We start from the raw sequence: 24382 nt of genomic DNA, 5'->3' as shown, positions 1-24382 counted from the left end.
TTCCTGTAGGAATCAGAGTAGGATTCCGAGGTTAAATGAAGTGGCAATAAAACTCTGAGATTCGAAAGAACGAGAGGAGCTCGCTTTCTTCGAAGTGTTGATCACCCCCTACCCGGTACAAAACCGAGATGCAATAGGGTATTTGGTAAATACACCCCTAGGCTACTGCCAGATCAAAATCTATCAGAGTTACTGAGTTGCATGCTCAAAAACTCTCAAAATTCACAACAACAAGATTGATCTCACTCAATGAAAGATGAAACATCAAGAAATAACTTCTATGAGTTCATTGTGCATTTGAAACACCTCATGCCCCACTTTAATGGTTGCTGGTTTTTGCCTTTAGTCTCACACCCCTCACACTCCCAAGCTCGTACTTCTCCCTTGTGCTTTCTCTCTCTTCCCCAAAGCTTAAATACTAAAAAACTAATATTATATTGGAAGGTAGAGAATTGTCAATACATGCAAGAGGGAGAGAGACACTTGGAGAGAGAGACTTGCCATGTGTTAAGGCACGTGGCCTTTGGAAGGAGAGGGAGAAGGATGGTGAGGTCATCATGTGCAAAACACCATTAAAAGCAAATAGGACAAAAGCAAAAAGATGGGAGAATAAAAGTGGTGGTCCAAAGACTTCTCGAGCTCCTCTCGTGCCTCCAGATCCCCTGTTTTTAGGTTCTGTGTTTGGGAGTTCATGTCCACTGTGATTTTTGGTAAACCATGGTGAGACGCCCAATTTCAAACTGTTAAACCCCCCCATCTTGGTAAAATTCGGTGCAAACGGGTTCTGGCGAATACACTCTCAGGATATAGCCAGATCGAAAAATTATTCTTGAGTCCCTGAGTTGCTCACTCATGTGAACTGTACAAAATCACAGCTATAAAATACTGATATGTCTTTCCAACTGGTATGATACTATAAACATCTATTGAAAATAAACATCTCTCTCACTACAAAAACATCATCCAATCGGTATACTACATTAAAACATCGATTGGGAAAAAATGAAGCATATACATGATCATCCCGCGCCAAAATATATCATTAAATATAACATAACATGTTACTTGAAATTTACGCGAGACTAGTGCTTCACTGTCTCTAACTAGAGAGAGAATGCTCACTAAATCCGTAAAAACCTCACACCTTACTTCCCATGAGCTCCCTGGTTTTGTTAAGCCTCCCCTTTCTCATTCGTACCTCTCATTCCTCTCCCTCTTTCTCTTTCATCCCAAAAGCCTAATATAAGAGAAATAATATAGTTTATTAGGACACATGACAAGTGTCAAGAAGAGGATGAGCATGAGGGGCAAGTGGAGAGAGTGAGGTGCCACGTGTATGGGCCCGTTGTTGCACAGGAGAGGGAAGAGGGGAGGTGAGGTAATCATAAGGTAAGGAATAATAAATGCACGGAAGATAAAGCAAAAGATGGGAGAGAAGAAAAATGAAGTGACAACATTGGTTTTTCTCTTTCAAATTCACTGTAAATATCTCCCCAAAATCCTTTTCCCTCCTTTATGGAATAAAAAAAACCATTTTTCTGTTGGCCGAAGGTTTTCTTCTTTCCTCGTCTCAGGGCATCAAGGTGCCTGCATAGGTGCCTAGGCATGGTTGGGTGCCTTGGCAGGGCCTTGCTCTCGTAGGTGGGCACCTGCCCAGGCTAGTTTGATTAAGTGCGTAGGCATGGTTGGGTGCCTTGGCAGGGCCTTGCTCTCTTTTAGTAATGCAGCCTAACTCAATGCATTTGATAGTGTTGATAATAATTTGTTCAATGAATCTTTCAAAATCTGAAGACTACCATCCACACCAATTTCTGCAGGATGAATATTCCAAATATCATTAATTCAAAGACTTAGTAACTATTATTGTTATTATCTTTCTAGCAGTAACAAACTTCTGTAGTGTCCATTTTTTCATTCATCAACAGATTTACTTTATGGCTTCTTAGATTTGAGTAATTCCTATTATTCAGGAAACTAATTTATTTAATAAATGGATTGGTTCATAATAATGTTCATAGTTTGGCATGCCGATGAGCATTTTCTTCTTTCTGGAAGTGCTGATGCAAGTATCATCCTATGGGCAGTCCTCCTTAAAGAAAGAAAGGTACTTAATTTTATGGTTGAAAAGTTTGTCTAGTTTCCTCAAATTGACAAATTCGCTAGTAATATGATTGTTTTACCAATTTTGCTGCTATATGTTTATATTTGTCTTTCTTCACAGTGGAGGCAAGTCTTACAAATAGAGAAACCACACCAAAGAGGGGTGACATGCATTGCTGGGCTCACACTTTCCCCATCTCTTGCTTTATTTGCTTCTACATCATCAGATTGTACTGTTTGTGTATGGGAAATTGTCCTTCCATCTACTGCTGGTGGTAAGTTGAACAACTAGCTTACTGGAGTTTGATTAACTTTAGGTTACACTCCATGGCTGTCAGTTACTTCCATATTGTAGTTGCTGGGTGATGCACAAAATTTTATTGTCCTTCTTTTGTGGTATTAAGGAATTGAATGCTGACATTATACAATATTTAAGCACAGAACTCTTACTTCGCACCTGCTATTGCCAAATCTTGAGGCATTCCGAGTTGTTATGGAAAGAGTTAGGTTGTGTATGCTTTTGAAAGTTGTTTGATATATTGTTCAACATGCTACATAGTAGACATGCTTGTGATATGTTGGTTAAGTTTCTTGATAATCACATTCTTGATTGGTTTAGGGTTGGTTCCCCTATGTGACTTCGATTCTTGTCCATTGTTCTTGGCATGATTCTACCCGAAACACTATTCTAGAATGTCGCAATGATGTCATGCTAGTTCCATAAACTAGGATGTCAGAAAGCTGCCTCTTTCCATAACTTCATAACATCATAAACTAGGATGTCAGAAAGCTGCCTCTTTCTCATACAGATGTCAGCAATGCCGGCAACATTTTGTAGGGTAAAAAGTCCCCATTCTGGCCACATGGATGTTCCTAAATTTTGGTGATTTTTTGAGGATGTTTAGACTATGTTTTTTAGGGCATTTTGGGATTTTTTAGCACTAAGATTTTATTGTCATTTTCGTCCAGCATTTGGGCTGTTTGGTCTTTTCCTCTTAAGCTAGTGCTGTGACTTTATTATTATTATTATTATTAATTTTTGAGTGACCAGGATGATAAATCTTGGATGGCTGAGATTTAAAGGTTTTTCTTTGTTTTATCAGAACTGTATAAACTTATGAAAATTGGATGCTAATTCATTACTGAAATTTCCTGTGTGACTGGAATATCATCCCCAGGAGACTTCTATTTAGGGATATGTGTTTATGTTGCATTCTTTACATTTTTGTGGCTTTGATTTAAGTACAAGTACATAAGAGCTAAACATATGAAATCTCTTAATGTTTGTTGATGTGGGTGACGATGTAATACTGTGATAATAGTTACAAAAGATCTCATGAGAAGTGAGGTAGTGGCAGGCCACATGTCACCAAAGGTAGAAATCCAAAAAATAGTCCAATAAAGGAAGTGTAGGCATCCCACATTTTGGGGGCTCAAGCGGTCTTAATTTTTCTATCACAAATTAGAGAAAAATATTAACTTCAAGAGTTGCTAAAGATAGAAAGAAAAGAGAGAGAGGAGGGAAGAAGAGAAGGAAGGATTGAAGAGAAAAAATAGGCATTGGGGTGAGGATAAGAAAAAGGATAGTGTAGAGATGTTGGGGTGGAAAGGAAGTAGAAAGTTGGGAGGGGAAGAGAGGAATAAGAAACATAGGCAGGAAGGAGGCCTATAACATGGTGGGAGGCAGAGAGGCCTATTCCCCTTTATTTTTCTTATTTTTTATTTTTGGGTGGTGAGAGAGAGAGAGAGAGAGAGAGAGAGAGCCACCATAAAGACAGAGAGGGGATAAATGGGTTAAAAGAAAATGAGACAACAAACTTCAAGTGGTGTGGGCACCACCTTCTGCAGTGCCCTTCCTTAGACAGAGCATCGGCTGCCTGAATTGGCTTCCTGCCAAATATGACGGAAGATGGCTTGAGGATGACTGCAAAGATGAACGACCTGATCAACTATAGGAACTGTCTCCATGGGTATTGGCTTCTCCTATTGGCTCACAAGATGACGTACTCAGAGTCCTCATCCACTATAAGATTTTCACTCCAAGCTGGGTTAAACCTCTTTAATCCTTTGAGCAGTGCATTCGCCTAAGCCTTGGTGGATTCAGCTGTCCCAAGGTAGCTGTGGAAAGAGGAAATGTGTTTGCCTTTGAGTTTCTTAATGACTATGATGTGAAAATGCGGGAAAATTAATAAACATCAAACTTAGGCTGTCTATTTGAATATGATGCTTCTACGATTATTTACAAGGACCATAGAAGATTTGAATAACAAGGCCATAAACTACTTGAATAACAAGACAATAAACAACATCAATAGGGGAAAATTATTTAAAAAACATCTATATGAGAAAATTCCAGAGTCCAAAGCTTCACCTAGTTTAACTCAGTAAGAACAAGACAGATGTCGATATGGAGAAACCAAGATCCACCTGGTGGACAATCGATAAACTGTCTTATTTGTTGAACTCAAAAACTTTTTGTAGTGTCATATTCATGAATCGTGATACAGTAGGCGGCCTTCTTGTTGGTAGTGTTACTGTGATACTTGGCCTGGTGTCGGATTTCCACGTGTCAACAGTTCGGTGCTTGTCAACACTCTTTTGCACGGGAGAGTAATTTGAGCATAGGAAATGACTTGAGCAGGGCTTGAAGTTGCAACCCTTTGAAGGGAGATTGTTCACTTATTTATTCTATCATGTAAGCCATGAGTTTGCGTATATGACTTTTTGTCAAACTTCTGCTATTTAAACAAATGCTTCGTGGTTTTGCTAGATCAAAATAAATGTGCCAACTTATCAAGCCGTACTTAGTTTTGGACCGAAGTTTCTCATAGCTTAGATGCATGTGGAACACTGGTGTGTCATGTTCATTTTTTAACTGCTTGTGGGAGCTCCAAACCAGTACTACTTTACACCTTTGAAAAGAAAGAAAAATAGTTAAAAGGGAAAAGAAGCAAACTCAGTACCCAGAGACGGCCTCGACTATATCTTATACTGTTTAATTCCTACCATGTCATCCCTTCGCTTTGGTTTGCACAAACCACAGGCTTTATGTATTAGCTATCCAAAGGATCTCTCGCCTGGTTCATCTCCAAACTAAGAAATTTCTTTTCATTAGATTTCTTGGTCCAAAGGTTCACATAACTGCTTACCCATCCATGGAATCAATATGTGCAACCCTGTTTGAGCTGACTTAATGAGCTCTTCCAATTTGGATTTTATTTTATTTTTTATGTTTTATTTTGATAGATAACAAATAGGTAAAGCAGTGGAATATGTCAACTTCCTTGGGTTTACCTAGGGACAAAGCAAAAAGTGACAATGGAAAAAGGAAGAACGAAAGGGGAAAAAATCTGGGAAAATCCATTCTCAAAGACAAAATCTGGGAAAATCTCTGTTTGTCCAATTTTGCTTTGTGGGGTCTGCAAAATTTCCATCATTTGGCTTATAAACTAGTCCTCAAGGTCATCATTCTGTTAGTTGAATCTTCTATTAATAATATTTTCCTTTAGAATGGTTTTAATGCTTATGGGTTTCCTTTTGTTATATATTTGTGCATCATTATTATTTGAAAAAAGAATTGTATAGTTCTTTGTTTTATATGCTTGTTAGGTGTATTGCAGTGATGGACCATTTGAAAATTATTACCTGCTCTTGGTCCCTTATCATTCTTCAGTTAACTAAGGTGTGTAGCCGCATGTGGACACTCTTTATCCCTTGAGTTACTATGGGTTACGTACTATCATTGTCATCCAAGCCTCATCCCAAATATTTGTGGTCGCCTACGTGAATCTTATTATGTCATTCTGCTCTATCAAGGGCCATACCTTCAGTACATGGAATGCCCTAGCATGAGCATATAACGTTGGTTTCGGATTCATGATCGGTTTGTGTAAAAGTTACTATAAATTACCTATAATATATAAATTTGATTGCTTAACCACAAAAAACAAACTTGGAAATGCTGACAATGATTGTTTTCCCTAATGGGCTGTTCCCAGTATTTGCCATGCCTCTAATATCTGTGCGGTGCATTTTGCATAAATTCTTTTTTGATTAACCAACGTTTCGAAAGTAACTTTGAGATTAGGCTTTTTCTTTTTTTCTAATAAAATTTTCTGCATTCCTCGGGTTATCAATAAATTTCCTTATAAGCCTCGATCCTTGGCTGGCTGGAACTTAAAATAACAAAGGCTGGCTTAAATTTTCTTTAGTCAGTTTGTGGAAGGTATTGATATTGTTAGTGTGGTTGACCATGCAGGTGGTGCTTCTCCCTTTGGCTCAGTTGTTATGATTGTGTCAATTATGAGATTGATAAATGTGCTTAGTAGAGTCAGTGATTCTATGTTGCTCGATCATTTCCTAGCACGTTCTCTAAAAGAGGCTTCTCATTTATCTTGTGGATTTTGCAGGTGATTGTAAGTTAACATGTCTCAGCAATATAAACATGAGCCCAAGGCCAATGGTTGCCTTGTCTATGGCAGAGCTGCCAGGAAACAGCGGAAATGTAGTTTTGGCAATGGGGGGTCTTGATAACAAGATTCATATTTATTGTGGAGAAAGTTCCAGAAAGGTTTGGGATTTTCCTTCTGTGGATTTATCCGTTGACTTATCCTACTTAATGTTAATCAAGTTCTTTATTTCCCTTTCCTTTCTTCATACAGTTTTCCCTTGCTTGTGAGTTGAAGGGGCACACCGATTGGATCAGAGGTTTGGATATTTCATTACCTGTTTGTATTGGTGGTGAGGAAAGCCTCCTTTTGGCAAGTTCCTCTCAGGACAGAAGTATACGAATATGGAAGATAGCTTTGCATAGAGCTTCTGCCAATAAAAAGGAGAATGGGCTGGGCTTACAATCTTACATTGAAGGTCCAATTTTTAGGTCTGGTCTTATCAGGTTTCAAATTTCTCTTGAATCCCTTCTCATCGGTCATGAAGATTGGGTATACTCAGTGGCATGGCAACCTCCTCTGCATGTGTCTTTACCAGAAAATTGTGAGTGGTGTCAGCCTCTGAGCCTGTTATCTGCATCTATGGACAAAACAATGATGATATGGAGGCCTGAACGCACCTCTGGGCTTTGGATGAATGAGGTTACCGTTGGTGAATTGAGCCATTCTGCTTTAGGGTTTTATGGAGGTCAATGGGGCCCTAAAGGAGAGTCTATTCTTGCACATGGATATGGTGGGTCTTTCCATCTATGGGTGAATGTTGGGGGGGAATCTGAAGATTGGCAGCCTCAACTGGTTCCATCTGGCCACAGTGCAGCAGTGACCGACCTTAGATGGTCTAAATCTGCCAAGTTTTTGCTGTCGGTTAGTCATGATCAGGTACATAGTTGAATGCTAATGCTAATGTTACAGTCTCAGGAAACTGAAATTCATATCTTTGTTGACATTTTTTCAGGCGTTCTATATCAGGCTGCATATTGCTTCTATAGTACTGAACACTTAGATTTCTGACTTAAAGCAGATGGTGCAATTCTCTTTGCTGTTCATCAGGTTTTATTTTGAGTTGACGTCTTACCTGTAATAGCTGGCACTACTAATTTTAATCAATGGAAGAGGAAACTAGAAATAAAGTGCAAATATTTCTAAAACTAGAAATCAAGTGTGTATGTTTTTGTCTGGCTCTATCGTGTTCTGCATGTGTATGATAGCTGTTGCTGATTCCAATGATAGCATATAGAGGGAATATGAAAATCTACATGACTTAAAGATCATACTTATCCTGATATACACCGCGTAATAAACTTCACAGTTTCCAGCCTTTACTAGTCTATTTTATATAACAATTAGCAACAAGTACTAGTCTGTTTTCTTCTTATAGCATGGTATTCTTTGTTCTCATCATAATAACTCTCGTGTCCCAGTGAACCTTTGTTGAAGTATATTAGTTCATTACAATATTATTTTTCCTATATATTTTTCTTGTCGGTATTAAGGAGAACTTTGACGAGTTCCTATTGATTCATGGCGTGATAGACTAGTGAATCTTGCAAAATTATTTCTAAATACAGTTTTTAAGTTGCCCTCATGTAATTGAATATGTATCCAAGAGCCTCAGTCACCTTTTGCTATTATGCATGTAAGCTATTTTCTTCTATTGTAAATTGATATAGTTCATGTGTTTTTGCTTGAAATTTTGGTAGCAACTTTAGCTAAACAACTTCTAAGCTAACCCTAAAAATGGGAAATGACAGACAGCTCGTATTTTTGGTCCATGGGAAAGAGAGAAATGTCTCGGAAAACGAGCTTTATGGCATGAAATAGCTCGTCCACAAGTTCATGGTCATGATATTAACTGTGTTACTATTGTTCAAGGAAAAGGTAATCATCTATTTGTTAGTGGAGCAGATGAAAAAGTTGCAAGAGTGTTCGAAGCTCCTCTGTCCTTTTTGAAGACATTACACCATGGGCTTTTGGGCAGCTCAGTCTGCATGGAAGATACAAATGAAGAAATCCAAATTCTAGGTGCAAATATGTCTGCTCTTGGGCTGTCTCAAAAGCCCGTTTATATTCAAGGTGTGTGATAATGAAGTTTCAGCTACTATTTTTGTTTTGGTTTATACGGCTGTTTTCGCTTTGCTAATTGGAACCTTACATTCTTTAGGTTGTATTCTATAAAAGGAGACGTTAGGATTTGCTTGTGTTTTTGCATCTCTTAAATCTTCACTTGTGTAATGCTGCTGGTTATCAAGTTGCCTTTATTTATTTATTTATTTTATATTGGTTATCTAGTTTCGCTTACTTTCTCAAGGTTATTTTCTATTCTATGGATGATGATGTTGGTACGTGTGTGTGTGGCTCTTATGGCGGAATGTATAATTTTTCTTGGTACATACATGTTGTGAAAGGTGTGACTATGTAGAACTCAAGGTATTAAATTAAAAATTTTATTTTACTTTTATTCAGTATACTTGAATTCCACATACAAAGGCCACTAAATATTGCTGTAAATCAAATTAATACCCTAGATACAACTTAGGATCGTTATTTTTACTGCAAAAAAAATAGAAACTATTCAAGAGCCTTAAACAAACTTCCACTATAGTTTTTAAATACAAAACTGAGATTTACAGAAAATAAGAAATAATTCTGAAAATTAATTAAAACTACTTGGAAGACATACTGGAGGATGCCTGGAGTTACCTGTACAGGTCTTGGTACACCCCACACCCAATTCCCTGACCGATGGCGCACTTTTACTCTTTTAGGTGTTTTTAAAAATTCTGAGATAGAGAAGATTTATAGACAATACTTCTTTTCCTACGGTTTTTAGAAAGCTAAAAAACCAACAATGGTTTATTGAAATCCTATGGGAAGAAAATAGGACCAAACTCGTGAGTTGATCTCTCTCTAGGCTGAGCTTCTCCCATCTTTCATCAAAATATAAGAAACCCCACTTAGGGTTTCATGTCCCATCTTTTGTCTTTTTATTTTCTTTTGATAGAATTTACTCCGATAATTGGAGAGAGACTGGCATGATAAAAAATAGAAGAGAGAGAGGGTGGCATGAATAATAAGAGGAGCCTCTCCCCTTCTTTTAGGTGCGTGAAGAAAAAATAGAGGAGAGAATTGTGGTGTGTGTGTGTGTGTGTGAGAGAGAGAGAGAGAGAGAGAGAGAGAGAGAGAAAGGGAGAGAGATCTTAGGGCATGAGAGAGAAATCTTTTGTAACAAGAGAGGGGGTTGAAATCTTGTTTAAATAGAAACAAGATTTATTTTCTATTTTGAATATGATTCCAATCTAAGTATGCCTCATCCAATTTTTAGTTAGACGTTTAGAATAATTAGGAATGTGGGGTGAGAGATTTAATCAGAGCCATCCATCCCTACAAATCAACCATCATGATTTTAGGTCGAAGGATAGAAACCTTATCCCTTTTAATTTTGACCCAAGTCCAACTCTTTTTCAAATTTAAAATATAACCAATCTTATCATTATCTAGATTTCCTATAATCTAGGATAATCTATATTTTAAAAACTCACTAGGATAGGAAACAAAATCCAATTTAAAATTAAATAGATTTCCTATTCTTAACCAATTTAAAATTTAAACAACACTATGAAAATATACGTTGTGCCCCCTTTTCCCCAAAAAAGTGGCACGCCCACTTTTTCCTATAAAAAAAAATTGGCGTGTGGTCCACTAGGGGTGTATGTGGTCCCCATTCTTAAAAAAAAAACACACACGTGGGGCTGGATCCCTGGTACCACATATGTTATTTTAAGTTCTGCAAATTTCAAAACTATCCTTTTGATGAATATTACAGAAGAAATAATATTTTAAAATTTCGAAAAAAGATTTAAAATTATAATTTTTTTTATAATACCTAAATAAAATATATTAGGAGTGGACTGATACCAATAGGTCAAAAATAACGACAATAAAGGGAACTCCACTTGCCTTAGAAACCATGATCGACTATTGTTTTTTTATTCAACCCAATAAAGACTCATGACCCACAGTTTTATTTCAGGGGCTCATGATTGGCTTATCAAAGTTGGACAATAAGTAGTGGGATCATGATCGTGGAATGTGGATTTCAGTTCTCTCTTTGAAGAGCATGCTTAGCACTTGTCACTAGAGTGCAAAAGAAGCTCTCTCAATATACATGTACACGTGTCCCTTTATAAGACTGCTTCCCAGTAATGCAGCTGTCATATGTACATGCCATGATAAAGTTTGTTGAGGCTTTTACCCTTGCTCTCATAGGCTTACAACTGCACAAAGGAGACCACACAGTTATCCTGACCTACAAATATCATCCCTGGGCATCTCTTCGACCTGAACAAGGGATGATCCACTGCAAACCCTTCTCGGTAGTGCCACATGCCCAGGGATAAGGGTTTTGGACATGACTTGGGCCACCAAACCCTTGGTCAGTTAACACACACTCCCACTAAAGTGTATATTCCACAATGAAATATCATATTTACAAGCTCTCTAGGCTTTTAAAGGCTACAAAACCTCCTACTTAGCCTTTGAAGGCCATACAAATCACTCCCTCTTAATTTCTCTCAAGCCCATCCAAAAACCTTTGCCACCAATCCTTTCGTCGAAGGATATGCTAACATAGCCTCTGTCGGGAGATATGCCATTTGAATGTCTCCTGCTCGGATCTCGTTGCGAATGTGGTAGTAGCACGGCTTTATATGCCTTGATTTCTTGGGAAACCTCGACTCTTTATCATATAAATAGTTCTGACACTCGTGCACTTCATTGAATCAAATTTGAGTTGATTCAGGAACTTCACAACTAAAAAACAGGGTACATACTCTAACTCCATAGTTGAGAGTGTAGTAATATCCTATTTCTTTGAGCACCAACAAACAACGTCATCTGCAAACACGATGATATATCCGGATGATGACCTCATCTCATCTGAATCGCCCTAATAGTTGGCATTTGAATATCCTTGTATCTGTATATCCGTGCCGCCTCCATAAGTGAGTGCATATTCCCTTCAAATATCGTAGTACTCTTTTGATGGCCTTTCAGTGCTCCATGCTTAGATTACTTCGGAACCTGCTAATCAAACTCTTTTAAGGCGATAAAGGGACTTATTGAGTTTACACTCTAGGTTTTCCTTTTCATTTTCTATGAAGCCCTTTAGTTGTCTCATATAAATTTCTTCTTCTCACTCCCCATTCATAAATGCAGTCTTAACAACTATCTGGTGGATTTCGAAGGCGAAATGGACTGCTATAGCTATTAGGATTCTAATGGAAGGGAATTTTGCTGCAAGGGAGAAGGTCTCATCATGAATAATTCCTTCGTTCTGGGTCAAGCCTTTATCAACTAATTTGGATTTGTATTTCTCCAACTTCCCTTTTGAGTTTAATTTCTTCTTATAAATCTACTTACAGCTTATGGGATTTCCATAAGGAGGTAGTTTAACTAGTTCCCAAACATTGTTTTGTTTGATCGAGTTAAATTCATCAATCATGGCGTCTTCCCATTGTGCCTTTTCATTACAAGTTGTGACTTCTTGGTAGGAACAGTTCATGTAGGGATTCTTCTTCAATTCTCTCATAATATTCTCTCAGGTAGGTGAAGAAGTGATGTAGAAGAACTTGAAGAAACCCAGAAAAATTAGCAAGAAGCACACAATTTTGGAGAAACCCTAGGGTTTTTTCCCACTTAGGGCTCAAGCCTTAGGTTTCTTTTACAAGACAGTATTTTTTTCTTAAAGAGGAATACATGAATGACTCTTCGGCCCATCCATGCCCTTATTTATATTGAAAAATTATTGTTTTAGATAATATTTGTCCATACAACTAACTTTTGACCAAAATATTCTAACTTAAGTATAACTTGAAACTAAAGTCTGTAACTTTAATTAAAATATCTAAAAAGTCCCCAGAATTCCTAGAAACTAAAAAACCCTAAAATTAAACCGTAAAACTAAAATCAAAATATACATCCTTTAAAATAGAATAGAAATTGATATATGAGACTGTGTGCTGAGAATTCATGCTTGTAGCATTATGCACTTCTTTTGCACCAACCCTTTTAGGTTCTCCCCGTAATTCATGTTCTACTTGAAAGTTCCATAAATTGGTAACCATCACTGTTTCAAAACTCACGTGGTGAGTTTTTTGAAATCAACTTCATGAAACGTCGTTGTCCTCCTCACCCCCCTCCTCTCAGTTGGGACCAGATCTACGCCCTTTACCCCAAAACCTTTCCCCCTCTTCCTAGACCCCAGCATCTAGCCACCAAAGCCCTTCCCCCGCTTCCTTGGGGTCCTGATCCGCCAGGTGAGGCGTCTAAGCAACCTTACAAGGCAACCTTCTCTCAGGTGGTTACCTTTGCTCCTCCTACCTCAGCTCCGACTGACCCTCCTAATATGCTCTCCCACCCCTTTTCTACCTTGCATCATCCCTACCCCCACTGATGTTTCTGCCCAACTTAAGCTTAAACTCGCCTCCTGTTTAGTGGCCAGGTTTCATCTTACGCGCGACGATGTGCGAGGCATAGAACGATGGGCAAAACGTAACTGGCGTGAACCTTCTCTCACTTGCAGACGCATCTCTGGTGGAGATTTCCTCTTCTTCTTCCCATTCCTTGAGTTTGCTTTGTGTGCCCTTAATGCACCCTCTTCAGCCACCTTCCAAAGCCCTTCTTGCTCGCTTCGGGCATGGGCCCCCTGTCACGGGTCCTTCAGAAAACAACGTGTCTGGCTTACCCTAGACCACGTCCCTCTCCATGCTTGGTCCCCCGCGACCTTCAGGAAAGTAGCGGAAGCTTGCGGCGACCTAGTTTCCATTCACTGGAAGTCGATAGAGTCCCTACCTTTTAGCTCCATTCGCCTTCTTCTGGAGGTGTTGGATATCAGCCTTATCCCCTCTAGCATTTCGCTTGAAGTTGACTCTCTCTTCTGTCGTGTACCTCTCTCGTGGTTGGGAGCTTCGCCACCGTCCTCTTCCTTCTTCTATTAGTCCGCCTCCCCGCCACCCACTGATCCTCATCCCTGGACCACTGTGGAGTGCAACAACCGCTGTTCCAGGAGACGCCACCGACAGGCCTTAGCTCCTTTTCCGAACCTCTCGGTGCGACTCCGGAGCAAGGCTCCCAAACCTCCACTTTCGGCCTCCTGGCAGGCTCGTCGCCAGCATCGGGAATGGCTGGGGTACGGCCCTAGACTCATTAACCCGGCCCTGCAGACTACAAGTGTCCAGTCGCCAGGAACGGAGTCAGCTCTTGCTAGGACCGATATCCTGTCCTCTTCCAGTACCGTTCTCGACGATCCCATTCGAGCCTCTACCCCCCCTAGTCAACCCGGTAAAGAACCCGTCCTCGAACTTGTGCCTGGCTAGTCTGCTTCGTTGTCGGGTTCCACCCTCGGACCCGGCCCTTTCTCATTGTTTGTCTTTGTTTTCCCTCTCGCCGACTCTCCCCCTCCTTTGAATGCCACGTCTCTTGGCGTGCAGCTTTTTTCAGGCCCCGCATTTACTACCCCAGCCCCCTTTCTCTCTTCAGGTGCCACGTCCACTGGCCTCGCTTTAACTCCCCTTGCCCCCTTACTCATCTCGGGTGCCACATCTTTTGTCGTGCAGCCCTCAGCCGCCCACCTGTCGTTGGATGCCTCGTCTTCTATAATGCAGCCCTTAGCCGCCCACCTATCGCACCTGCATTACTACCCTCACCGGCGGACCACTCCCTTAGCACCTGCACCTCCACCTCCTCACCTACCTCCCTTTCCCTGCCTCTTGATGAGCCTCCTTTTCTCTCCCCTCCTCTTGCGGTTGCCTCTTCAACTTCCTCCTTGCCTCCTGATCCCCTTTTTTCTCTTGCTTCTTTTGCTGCCCCTTCATCTTTGGGGGTTTCTCGGCCTTTTCCCCTTCCCTGCGCTTCTCTACCCTGCCATCACTTCTTCGCCTCATTCCTTCTATGTCCTGTGCCCTTTTGGGCTCGGCGTCCCTTTCCACTCTTCCCCTTGAACCTGCCCTGTCTTCTCCCCGTTCTCTTTTGATGGACCGCCCCCCTTTTCTCTCCGGCTTCGAGGCTCCGCACGCCCTAGATCCTTCTTCCCTTGCTTCTGTCTGCTTCCCCTCCTCTTTGGCCCCACTTTCGTCCCCTTCCCCCTTTTTGATCTGGGTTAGCAGGATTCAATCCTCCCACTTTTTCTTTGGTTCTCTCTGTCTGTCCCACCACTCCGTTTCTTACTTCCACTTCTTCTCCTACCTTGCTTCTCCTTACCTCTCTTACCCCTCTCCCCCCCTCTACCCCACCCGTCTCGACGTTTCTCCTCCTCCTCTTCTTCCCCCTGGGGACCTGAACACACCTCCTTTGCCCTTTCTTCTACCTCCCCCCTCTCCCCTCCCCCCTTCTCCTCTGTTACGGCCTGATCCTCCCCTTGCTCCCCCCTGCTCTACCCTTCCCTGTCCCCCCCACCCTTCCTCCCCCTACCAACCTTTTCCCTCCCTTTCCTCTGACCTCTACCCCTCATTTTTTCCTCCCCCCTTCCTCCGGAGCTGGCCTCAGGCTCGCCTGAAGTCCTTGGCACGCCCGTCTCTCCCTCCCCTGCGAGAGATAATGACGACGGGGTCGATGGGGACGGGCACTCGCCCGTCTCTCCCCTGTCTCTCCCCCGTCTGCGAGTGACAACGACGAGGGGGTCGACTGGGACGGGCACGACCGCGACTTGGAAAGAATGAAGGAACTGTTTCGCATTATGGGCTTTCATCATGATGGCCCTGAAGGTCCCTCCACCGGTCTTCCTCATAGATGCTCAGACTCGACAGGAGGTGAGCTTTAAAGGAAAAAGGGAGTTCCTTAACCGCTTCTCTTCTCTCTTATCGTGGCCCCTCTTCTGTAGGCCCCTCGATCACTTTCTCCTGCCCCCCTTTGAGGCGGTCTGCTAGATTAGCCTCTATCTCCTCTCGTTCTCCACCACCATGAAGCTTCTCACATGGAATATTGGAAGCTTGGGACACCCCTCCAAAAGGGAGGCCGTCAAGGACTTGGCCTTGAAACACCGTCCCACTATTCTTGGCCTCACTGAAACCAAGCTACCTGAGCCTTCTCTTCACCTCATTCGCCAAGTATGGGGTAGGGGGCCTTGCCAGTGGGCCTTGTTAGTGGGCCTTGCCAGTGGGCCCTCCTACCTGCGGTAGGGGCTTCAGGGGGAATTTGGGTGATCTGGGCCTCCACAGAACACCTACAATCCTCACATATTGGGTATTTTTCTGTTGCTATTCTCCTGTCTCGCATCTCATATGGCTTAGAATGGAAATTCTCGGCCATTTATGGCCCCTGCGCTTCATCCCTGCGGTCTTGCCTCTGGACTGAACTGGACTTTATGGCTTCCCTTCTTCACTTAGTCTGGTGCTTGGGTGGAGACTTCATTATAACCCGTTGGTTCATGAGAGAAACTCTTGCTCCCACATCTCTCATGGTATGACAGAATTCTCGGACTTCATTTTGAGGAATGATCTCCTAGATATTCCTCTTCAAGGAAACTGCTTCACCTGGTCCAACCACTCCCCCCAACCTACTCTCTCAAAACTCGACAAGTTCCTCCTAGCCCTGAATTGGGAGGAACGTTTTTCGGGATCCCACGCCATGGCACAGCCTGAACCTACTTCTGACCATTGCCCCATCGTTCTCTGCATTCAAGCCCTGAATAGAGGTCCAAAACCTTTCAGATTTGAGTTGGCGTAGTTAGAAGAAAAATTTCTTCATTCATTGATTCGAACTCATTATCTGGCCAGGTAGCGGTTTCAAACTTCAATCTAAAATTCAACTCCTTAAAGCTTCCCTAAAAACTTGGAGTCGATCCATCCCTGGGAATTACTTCCAAGTTAAGTCCTCTCTTCTTTTGTCCATCCAAGAACTTGACCGCCTTTAGGAGTCCCGTCCTCTGACAACCACTGACGCTGACCTAAGAACCCAAACCAAACTTGATTACTTTTCTACCTTAGAAAAAGAAGAGTTCTACTAGTTCCAGAGATCTAGAGTCAATTGGCTCAACGAAGGGGACCATAATATTCGCTTTTTTCACAAGATAGCGAATTGTCGCAGGGGAGAGAATTCAATCTCGATTATCAAATCCAATAATAGATATCTGATTTAGCCGGGAGAAATCAAGTCGGCTATTCTTTCTTTTTTCCAAAACCTTTATGCTGCTCCACGGGGTCCTAGACCTGCCATGGCGGACCTTGACTTCCATACTTTGTCGGAAGAACAAGCTCAATGGCTGGAGCGTCCCTTCTTAGAAGAGGAAGTCTTTTAGATGACCTAGCCAAAGATAAAGCTTCAGGCCCTGACTTTCCGCCCTAACTTCTTGAGTTTCTTCACAGAATTCTTCCACCGGGGAATACTACATAAAGCCATTAATGCCACTTTCATAGCCTTGGTCCCTAAGATGGAAGGGGCTGAGGAACTAGAGGACTTTCGTCCTATCAGTTTACTCAACTCCTCTTATAAAATCCTAGCTAAGGTACTGGCCTCAAGACTACAACAGGTCCTTCCCTTAGCTATCTCATCTTCATAGTCGGCCTTCATTAAAGATGGGCAGATCTTGGACGGTGCGCTAATTGCCCACGAGTGTATCCTCTCTAGGCATTTGGCAAAAAAGCCTGGCTTCATCTTTAAGATTGACTGGGAAAAAGCGTACGACCACGTTGATTGGTCCGTTTTGGATGGGACGATGGCAAGGATGGGTTTCCGAGATCGTTGGAGAAAGTAGATGAGAGGTTGCTACTCTCATCCACACCTTTCGATACTCATCAATAGATTCCCAAAAGGATTCTTCTCTTCCTCGAGGGGTTTACGCCACGGGGACCCCCTTTCCCCTTTCCTCTTTGCCATCTCAGCCGAAGTCTTTAGCCGGTCCTTGTCTCGTGTTTACCGGGCTGGTCTCTTCACAGGTTTCAAAACTTCTCACCGTGGGCCCATTGTGCCGTATCTGCAATATGCAGACGACACTCTGGTATTCCTTGATGCATCTCCCCAAGAAGTGGCTAACTTGAGGCTCTTTTTGAAATGTTTTCAATTGGCAACAGGCTTCAAGGTCAACATGGAAAAATAAAAAATGATGGGTATAGCTATTGCCAATACCCAAATCAGAGAGCTCATTGCAAATTGGGAATGCAAAGTTGAGGACCTCCCAACAACCTATTTGGGCCTACCCCTGGGGCTGGGTAAACCAAAAAAGAGACGTTGCTCACAAGTGATTGACAAGGTTAATAGACGCTTGGCGGGGTGGAAAGGGAGATTCCTCTCTCAAGATGGAAGAATCACTGTAATCAAAGCAACCTTGGCCAATGCACCAGTATACATTATGTAAATTTTTCAAATGCCAGCTTCAGTGGCTCATCGGCTTGATCAACTTATGAGGAACTTTCACTGGTTTGGGCAGGCCCAGAAAACTAAATTCCATTTAATTTCTTGGGGGTTAAAGTCTGCTTACCCAAACAACAGGGGGGGTTGGGGATCAGGCTCTTAAGAAAACACAAATTGGCCCTCTTAGGGAAATGGTGGTGGCGTTTGGCCACTCAAATGGACTCTCTCTGGGCTCAGGTACTACGGAGTAATTACGAGATTCTTGAAAACACTTGGGTGCCATAGAGGAGACCTTGGACCAATGTATCGGAAGCATGGAAATCTTTCACCTCCTCTCTCGCGTTGTTCAAAAAATACATTAGGCTTCATCCAAGAGAAGGAACAAGAGTGCGTTTCTGGTCAGACCTCTGGCTTGGACACGCACCACTGAGGGACCTCTTTTCATCCCTTTACTCTATTGTAACGAGCAGAGATGCCACAATAGAGGAGGAAATGGTATTGGAGGGAGGTCGAAGAACGTGGAACCACTCATTCAGAAGAAACCTCTCTGAGGAGGAAACAAACCACTTCCTCTCCTTGTCGGCACTATTGCACCGTTCTTTCCTCCCTACACAAGGAAGGGATCAGCTAGTATGGTCCCTCGCTTCTTCAGGGATCTTCTCAGTGGCCTCTTTCTACAAGAAACTCATCCAACCTCCCACTTTCCTACTTAATCCCCCTTCGATTCTTTCTTAGGTTTGGCTTACTATAGCACCTTCCAAGATGCAAACATTCAATTGGATAGCGTGCTCCCAAAAGGCACTTACAGTCGATCACCTACAAAAGAAAGGGATCCCAATCCCCAACAGATGCATCATGTGTTTGTGTGAGGAGGAATCCAATCCCCACCTTTTCATCCATTGTAACCTTGCCTACGACCTCTGGAACCTTTTGCTACAACTGTTTGGTGTCCATTGGGTAACACCACTGATGGTCAAAGACCTTATAGCTTTCGATTTTGCTTCTCAATGGCCGAAGGCAGGGAAAATCCTATGGAAGGCTGCGGTGGCAGCAGCCATTTGGGTGATCTGAACAGAAATAAATGCCAGAGTTTTTCAAGGACGGATCTTGGTCCCAACCCTCTTTCACAAGGTTACATCCTCAATAACCTTCTGGGCATCTAACCAACACCTTTTCAAGGGTATCCTAACGAATTCCTTCCTAAGTCATTGAAAGAATATTCTTGTTCACTGACCAAGGAAGGAGAAAAGATCAACCATCTGGAAGCCACCGCTTGACGGAGCCATTAAACTAAACTTCGATGGGTGCTCTTTGGGGAACCTGGCCATGCAGGAGTAGGTGGTGTCTTCAGAGATCACCAATATAATATCCTCTTCACCTACTCCAATATCTTGGCTTTCAAGATTCCCAGTATGCCGAATCAATGGCCCTTCTCAAGGGCCTGCAAAGCTTTGATCGATCTTGGGGGCAAAACCTAATAGTGGAGGGTGATGCTTCAACCGGGAGATCTACACCTCCTTGGTATCTTGCAATGATTTATGATGAGATTGTATACACTTGCAGGGATATGGCTGTCTTCTAGATACCTGTAGAGATCTACGCCTCCTTGGTATCTGGCGAAAGACGGGGCTATGGCTCATGACGAAGACCAGACCCGGTCCTTTTCAGATCTAGACCGCAAAGGATACACTTAGAAGAACACTTTACTGTGCCCGGGCAACCTTTTTTAGCCCATTTTTGTAAGCTCACTGTAAACTTTGTAAGGGGCCAATTTTTGTAAACTCACTGTAAATTTTGTAAGGGGACAATCTTATAACCCTATCTTTTGTACAGGGTCTGTTGACCTATTATTTTTTTCCGAGATTTCAGTCTAGAGGGCACTCTCGGATTAACCCAAAATTGTACCCTCTTTCTCTAAAGCAATACAAAAGTTCACGTTTACCAAAAAAAAAAAAAAAAAAAGAAATTAAAAATAAGTATAATTTTTCCCTCCATCATTCTCCCCTTGTTGGAGAAAACTCGTCTTCAAGTTTTGAAGTGTTTTAAAATGAATTCAGCATCAAAACCACATTCTTTAACCTTCTTTTTTTTGTTCGCTCAAATATTATTCGAGGTAAAAAAAAATTCCTCAAGAAATGGGTCCTGATATGCATATTGAGGAATCCATGCAAATTTATCAAATTCAGTTATTCATGAACTCCCATTGGAAATCATGTAAGATACTCTAAACTCAAATTTCTGGCCTTTAGAGGTTTTCTCAAAATCTATTTGATCACTTTCTGACATCATGGTCATAATTTACAGTTGAAAAGACCACATTTTCACTGTGCCATTCTAATTCCATTGCCCTAAATTTGTTGAACGCTCCTCCTCTTCAATATTGATGAGATCTTCAAAGGGCATGATTTTAATAAGTCCTCCTGCTACTTTCTTTCCATATTTTCCCCCCTCTTCTAAAATATCTTCATCATCATCTTGATCCTTATCATAGATAACATCTCCTAAGAAATCTTGTTCTTTATCTGAGTACATGTCGAAGATTGGTGGTGAATTCCAATCAACAACTCGTTGACTTTCCATGCAATCTATGTCAAAACAAAAAATATCATCCTTCAAATCAAAAACCCTAGAGTGATGTTCCTCACATCTAGGTCATCTGTCACTATTCTCATCACCCGAATCCACATGCGGAGTGCAAAAGTGAAAAGACTTGTACTCATGATCTTCTTGGGCTGAAAGATCACCGTCTTGCCCATTATTGAGGTTCGCGAATTGCTGCGTCAGCTATTGTACTTGCCTTTCAAGTTCTTCAATTCTATCATCTATATCCCCCTTCTATTGCCCCTTCTCGCTGCCATGGGTTTGCAAAATCAGAAACCCTAGGCAAATAATCAACAAAAAAACTGCTGAAATCAACAAGATCTAGGTTGTTTTGGCAAAACTTCAGCCAAAATCAGCAAACCCTAGACCTCACTGTGACTTCTCCTCTTTGTTGTTGACCTAGGGTACCATAAAGAGTGGTGCTACCGTAACTCCGTACTTGCTACGATAACTTTTGTACTTGCTTCAGTAACTTCGTGTAGATCGCGGGCTCTGATACCACTTGATGTAGGAGAACTTGAAGAAACCTAGAAAAATCAGCAAGAAGCACACAATTTTGGAGAAACCCTAGGTTTTCTCCATCTAGGGCTCAAGCCTTAAGCTTCGTTTACAAGACAAAGTCTTTCTTTTCTTAAAGAGGAATACATGAATGACTCTCCAACCCATCCATGCCCTTATTTATAATGAAAAGTTAATGTTTTGGACAATATTTGTCCATACAATTAACTTTTGACCAAAAGGTCCTAACTTAAGTATAACTTGAAACTAAAGTCCGTAACTTTAATTAAAATATCCAAAAAGTTCCTAGAATTCCTAGAAACTAAAAGACCTTAGAGTTAAATTCTAAAACTAAAATCAAAATATACATCCTTTAAAATGGAATAGATATTAAAAATAAATATAATTTTTCCCTCCATCAAGAAGTCAGGTTTTCTCCTAATTTGGTTATTTCTCCTAGGATGAGGTAGTTTAGGATCGATGGCCTGACTTGTGTCATTTTCAATCATATGAAACTTGGCTTGTTTCAGAGTGGCACGGCCCTCGAGGAGTTCTTCCTCAAGGAAATGAGCATCCTTACTCTCAAGGACAACTGTGTTAGGATTGTAAAAAGGGTATCCCTTACCATGTGGTGGGTATCCTTTGAAGATGGACTTAATAGTTTTGGGATCTAATTTTGTCATATTTTGATGAGGTATTAGGACATGGGCAAAGCATCCCCACACTCGGAGGTGATCAAGGGATGAAGCACGATCAGTGAAAATCTCATGAGGAGTTCGTAAGACAGCTTTTGTGGGAGTCCAATTAAGGATATAGCTGGCTGTCAAAACTTCTCCCCAAAAATCTAGGGAGAGTTTAACATGTCCCATCATACTCCTCACCATTGCCATTAGGGTTTTATTCCGGCTTTCAGCTACCCATTTTGTCGAGGAGTGTACGACATAGTATACTGATGTATAATACCATGTTTAGTACATAATTCTTTAAATAGTCGTGAGGAATATTCTCCACCCCTACCAGACTTTAATTTTTTGGTTTGTTTCGGTTTCTACCTCAGCTTTATACTCTTTGAACCAGACTAGAGCCTCAGACTTTTCACTTAACAGATAGACATGGCCAAAACAAGAGTGATCATGTATAAAGGTGATAAGGTACCTCTTGCGGCCCTTAGTGGCCACATTCATAGGTCCATAATATCACTATGGATAACCTCTAATATGCTAGTAGCTCTTTGAGCTTTCGCAAAAGATTTCTTAACCAGCTTTCCTTCAACACATGATTCAAGACTTAGTAATTCCTATCTCTTTAATCTCTCCATCAAGGTAGGATTTATGTGCCCTAGTCTCATGTGCCATATGTACGCATCATCATTATGGTTATAGTAACGGGCGGGGGCCTTCTCCTCCACTGACTTACCCCAAAAAAAAAAAACAAAAAAAAAATCATTATCATTATAGTACAAGACATAAAAAATGTAATTCTTTATTGCAACTGAAAAGAAACCATCTACATGGTGACCATTCATGACTATTTCATTTCCATATTTCACCTCCACCTTATTACCAGTAAAAATGGTGGAGTAGCATGTCTTAGCCAATTTAGCGACCGAAACCAAACTCTTCCTCGTCTCAGGAGCATAAAGAGTTTGCTTTAGGACCATACTTTTGCCATTCTCAAGTTATAGGACAACATCTCCAATCCCCAAATTTCAGCCTTTTCATCCCACCCTTATAGATGGATTGATCCCCAAGCTTGAAATTTCTATACCCATCTTTGGTGTTTGACACATGAGCAGTGGACCCTGAGTCAAAACATCATGACCCCATTTTAGGGTCAGCTAGCATGGTCTCAAGGACCACACAAGCATGCTCCCTATGGCCCTTGGGATTCGTATTCTTAAGTGGTTTGTAATACTTCGCAATGTGCCCAAATTTGTTGCAGTTATAGCACTAAGTATTCTTAAAATCCTTCTTCTTCTTTGGCCCATTATTCCCCTTTTGATTCTAATTTGTTTTGTTCTCTTTTCTTTGCCCTTCTTCTTCTTGAATGAACCGGAGTTGGGTTAAAGGTTTACCAGATTTATGGAGTCATTCAAGGCTGAAGTATCACGAGACAATCTCCTTTCTTCTTCAGCTTTAAGTTTGGTGATGATCTCGTCACACTTCAGCATGCTTAAGGCCCGAAATGAATGTTTCCCATGAGCTTGGCATAGAATTCAGCAACTAGCGCATTTGCATATTTTCTTCCGGCTTAACTTGTGTAGCCTTGAGTTCACGAACTAAAGCTCTGAAATGTTGTATATGCTCGGATAGCTTGCCTCCTTCCTTCATCTTCAAATCTGAATATTGTTTCATAGCCATTGTTTTCCTAGTGAGAGAGGGTGAGGTATAATCGGTCTCAAGTCGTTCATGAATCTCCTTTGCAGTCTTCAGGTGCTCATACTCAAGAGCATGGGTGTTATCCATGGCCATAAGTAGGACATGCTTTGCTCGAATGTTTTTGTGCTCCTACAAAGCATATGCATCTCTTATGAACTGACTTTCATAAGTGTTTCTTCTTAGGACAGGTGGTCCATTAGGGGTGGCACTTGCTCCCCACTCTGAAAAAAAACACACAGACACATGGTGTTGGATCCTTGGTCCCACTTTTGTTATTTTATGTTTTGAAAATTTCATAAATATCCTTTTGATAAATATTAAAATAAAAATAATATTTTAAAATCTGAAAAATATTTAAAAATCATAAAATTTTTTCATCATCATCATTTTAGCCTTTTCCCAATTAGTTAGGGTCGGCTCATAAAAAAAAAAATAATTGGTCTAAGAAGGGTGATGACCTTAAATTTTCCCATAACCCATCCCATGGCCAGTAAGGGGGCATGGTTGTATTTGGTAGGAAGCCAACGTAAAATTTTGCTAAAACCATCATAAAAAAATTTTATAATATCAAAATAGAATATACTAAGAGTGGGTTAGTACCAACGGGTAAGAAATAATGACAATAAGGGCATTCTTCTCGCCCCAGAAACCATGATCCACTATTGTTTTTTTATCCAACCCAACAAAGGCCCATGACCCACAGTCTTATTTCAGGGGCCTTTGATTAGCTTATCAAAGTTGGACAATAAACAATAGGATCATGATCCTGGAATGTGGATTTTAGTTTCCCCTTTTAAAAGCAAGTCTAGCACTTGTCACCACAGTTCAAAGGAGGCTCTTTCTATGCATATGTACATGTGTCCCTCTATAGGACTGCTTCTTATTAATGTGGCTATCATGTGTACATGTTGTGCAGAAGTTTATTGAGGCTTGACCCTTGCTCTCACAGGCCTACAACAACACACAGGAGACCACACAATTCTCTTGGCCTACAAACATCATCCTTGGATATCT

At 41.3% G+C, this 24382-nt stretch overlaps 1 protein-coding gene across 6 annotated transcripts in view; it reads left to right on the top strand.

Annotated features, from left to right (window-relative positions):
* ELP2 (elongator protein 2) overlaps positions 1–24382 on the top strand; it is a 45511-nt gene that overhangs the window by 5166 nt on the left and 15963 nt on the right. For all 6 annotated transcript variants that reach the window (XR_016061003.1, XR_016061002.1, XR_016061004.1 and 3 more), the window contains 5 exons: positions 2019–2104; positions 2222–2375; positions 6510–6670; positions 6762–7427; positions 8300–8621. Coding sequence is in view for 2 of the 6 variants with exons in the window: in XM_088874151.1 (XP_088730277.1) it covers positions 2019–2104; positions 2222–2375; positions 6510–6670; positions 6762–7427; positions 8300–8621 (1389 nt within the window). In the remaining 4 variants the exon portion in view is untranslated. The remainder of the gene's footprint in view (positions 1–2018; positions 2105–2221; positions 2376–6509; positions 6671–6761; positions 7428–8299; positions 8622–24382) is intronic.

Source organism: Amborella trichopoda, chromosome 8, assembly GCF_054954075.1.
Source record: "Amborella trichopoda isolate Santa Cruz 75 chromosome 8, AtrichopodaSantaCruz75HAP2 v2.0, whole genome shotgun sequence".
Classification (NCBI taxonomy): Eukaryota; Viridiplantae; Streptophyta; class Magnoliopsida; order Amborellales; family Amborellaceae; genus Amborella; species Amborella trichopoda.
Note: the sequence above shows the minus strand (reverse complement) of the source record. Positions and strands in the feature narration are given on the sequence as shown.